This window comes from Sinocyclocheilus grahami, unplaced genomic scaffold (genome assembly GCF_001515645.1).
Source record: "Sinocyclocheilus grahami isolate Dianchi unplaced genomic scaffold, SAMN03320097.WGS_v1.1 scaffold1411.1, whole genome shotgun sequence".
Classification (NCBI taxonomy): Eukaryota; Metazoa; Chordata; class Actinopteri; order Cypriniformes; family Cyprinidae; genus Sinocyclocheilus; species Sinocyclocheilus grahami.
This window is the reverse complement of record NW_015506590.1, coordinates 140693-143893: the sequence shown is the minus strand read 5'-3', so window position 1 is coordinate 143893 and position 3201 is coordinate 140693. Positions and strand designations below refer to the sequence as shown.

Sequence of the window (3201 nt, the reverse complement as noted above, 5' to 3'; positions counted from 1 at the left end):
ACTCTCACACACACACACACACACACACACACACACACACACACACACACACACACACACTCTCTCGGGGTATTTAGGTTACCCTGAGGGCAAAGAGTTGATCTACAGAAGAAAAGCCCGGGCTGAGGTTTTTCTTCTGGTGTATTTCACGGCAGCACAGACTGAAGCGATGAACTATTAATCCTCCACACCACGCCTGCGCGATTACTGTCCAGCACACGCATGAATATGAATATGATTATGCAAATAAGCGTCCGTAGAGTTTCTGTCGCGGCCGAAATACAGAAAGCGCGCTGCTAGCACGACTGCTAACCCACACTCACAACACTTCCCGAACCGAGCAGAGCCGAGCCGAACCGAGCCGGTGGACCGGTTACTCCGTGCGAGGCGCAGTGAATATGCAGCACGCGAGCGCGCCATTTCTAACATTCAGAGTTTTGTACAAAACAAACAACTCTCATCTGCTGCTAACGGAGTCAAATCATCGCCTGAATAACGACCCATCTCCGCCACTGCGCTCGGTTCCGTCAGCAGATGATCGGCGCGCGTTGGGCTTTGTTTACGCGAGGCGGACGGGGAATATGAATATGTAAAATGTAATAATTACCTGCAGTCGAGCGCTCATCTTGAGTCGTTGATCCTCTGTCCGCCATTTTGAATATTTAGTGTGAGCGCGAAACCCCGCCCACCGCTGCTACCACACACACACACACACACTCTCTCTCACACACACACACACTCTCACACACACACACACACACAAATAATGTTTGATTTTTAAAACTCTCCTGTTTGTTTGGATTAAAGCGTCTGCTAAATGAATAAATGTGAATGTAGTGTTTGTTTTCCTGAGAGCACAAACCCCGCCTCCCAGAGTTAAACATACCGGGGCTAGTTGTCACAAGTTCTGTATAGGTTTTGAGACAAAAGACCAGTTACACAAATGCTTGATTTCTTTAGCAATGATTTGTTTGTTGATTTTAAAAGGACTTTAATATAATGTTTGTATTTGCTGTGTAAACAAGTAAACACACTAAAACACACAACACATTCAGACAAGAGTCACTATATTGAAGGAAGATTTGAATTGAAGGAGCACTTCATAAACGTCAGAGAGCTGTATTTTATATCATGTATAAAGGTATCATGTAATTTACTTAAAAAAATGTTTTGTTTGCTGTTTCATGAAATGCTCTATAATCTTTGTACATTTTTAATTTCAGTGTGTAATGTGAAAATTCAGCTGCGCATCACTAAAATATAATTTATTTATAAGTATAATCGCCTTGACAAGCATTAGAAACTTCTTTAAAAAACATTAAAAATCTTACAGATCCCAGACATTTGAACGGCAGTATATACCGTATAATGAGATGGTCCTATATATATATACAGTGGGTACGGAAAGTATTCAGACCCCCTTAAATTTTTCACTCTTTGTTATATTGCAGCCATTTGCTAAAATCATTGAAGTTAATTTTTTTTCCTCATTAATGTACACACAGCACCCCATATTGACAGAAAAACACAGAATTGTTGACATTTTTGCAGATTTATTAAAAAAGAACAACTGAAATATCACATGGTCCTAAGTATTCAGACCCTTTGCTGTGACACTCATATATTTAACTCAGGTGCTGTCCATTTCTTCTGATCATCCTTGAGATGGTTCTACACCTTCATTTGAGTCCAGCTGTGTTTGATTATACTGATTGGACTTGATTAGGAAAGCCACACACCTGTCTATATAAGACCTTACAGCTCACAGTGCATGTCAGAGCAAATGAGAATCATGAGGTCAAAGGAACTGCCTGAAGAGCTCAGAGACAGAATTGTGGCAAGGCACAGATCTGGCCAAGGTTACAAAAAAATTTCTGCTGCACTTAAGGTTCCCAAGAGCACAGTGGCCTCCATTCCTTAAATGGAAGACGTTTGGGATGACCAGAACCCTTCCTAGAGCTGGCCGTCTGGCCAAACTGAGCTATCGGGGGAGAAGAGCCTTGGTGAGAGAGGTAAAGAAGAACCCAAAGATCACTGTGGCTGAGCTCCAGAGATGCAGTCGGGAGATGGGAGAAAGTTGTAGAAAGTCAACCATCACTGCAGCCCTCCACCAGTCGGGGCTTTATGGTAGAGTGGCCCGACGGAAGCCTCTCCTCAGTGCAAGACACATGAAAGCCCGCATGGAGTTTGCTAAAAAACACCTGAATAAGATTCTCTGGTCTGATGAGACCAAGATAGAATTTTTTGGCCTTAATTCTAAGTGGTATGTGTGGAGAAAACCAGGCACTGCTCATCACCTGTCTAATACAGTCCCAACAGTGAAGCATGGTGGTGGCAGCATCATGCTGTGGGGGTGTTTTTTAGCTGCAGGGACAGGACGACTGGTTGCAATTGAGGGAAAGATGAATGCGGCCAAGCACAGGGATATTCTGGACGAAAACCTTCTCCAGAGTGCTCAGGACCTCCGACTGGGCTGAAGGTTTACCTTCCAACAAGACAATGACCTTAAGCACACAGCTAAAATAATGAAGGAGTGGCTTCACAACAACTCTGTGACTGTTCTTGAATGGCCCAGCCAGAGCCCTGACTTAAACCCAATTGGGCATCTCTGGAGAGACCTAAAAATGGCTGTCCACCAACGTTTACCATCCAACCTGACAGAACTGGAGAGGATCTGCAAGGAGGAATGGCAGAGGATCCCCAAATCCAGGTGTGAAAAACTTGTTGAATCTTTCCCAAAAAGACTCATGGCTGTATTAGATCAAAAGGGTGCTTCTACTAAATACTGAGCAAAGGGTCTGAATACTTAGGACCATGTGATATTTCAGTTTTTCTTTTTTAATAAATCTGCAAAAATGTCAACAATTCTGTGTTTTTCTGTCAATATGGGGTGCTGTGTGTACATTAATGAGGAAAAAAAATTAACTTCAATGATTTTAGCAAATGGCTGCAATATAACAAAGAGTGAAAAATTTAAGGGGGTCTGAATACTTTCCGTACCCACTGTATATATATATATACTGTGTATATACTGTGTGTATATATATATATTCATACATGTGTTTGTGTGTGTGCATATATATGTATATATAAAGACACACACATACAGTATATACAGTGTGTCTTTATATATACATAATAAATATACACAGTTCACACACATAAATAATGTACACAAAAACCTTTATTTTGGATGCAATT

At 41.7% G+C, this 3201-nt stretch overlaps 1 protein-coding gene across 1 annotated transcript in view; it reads right to left on the bottom strand.

The window, feature by feature from the left end:
- The window catches only part of LOC107570067 (POU domain, class 2, transcription factor 1), a 26720-nt gene extending 26016 nt beyond the window's left edge, over positions 1 to 704 (bottom strand). Inside the window, exon 1 of the mRNA XM_016256258.1 lies at positions 608 to 704. Within this exon, the coding sequence (XP_016111744.1) occupies positions 608 to 653 (46 nt within the window). The 5' untranslated portion in view covers positions 654 to 704. The remainder of the gene's footprint in view (positions 1 to 607) is intronic.
- Positions 705 to 3201: the final 2497 nt, after the last annotated feature.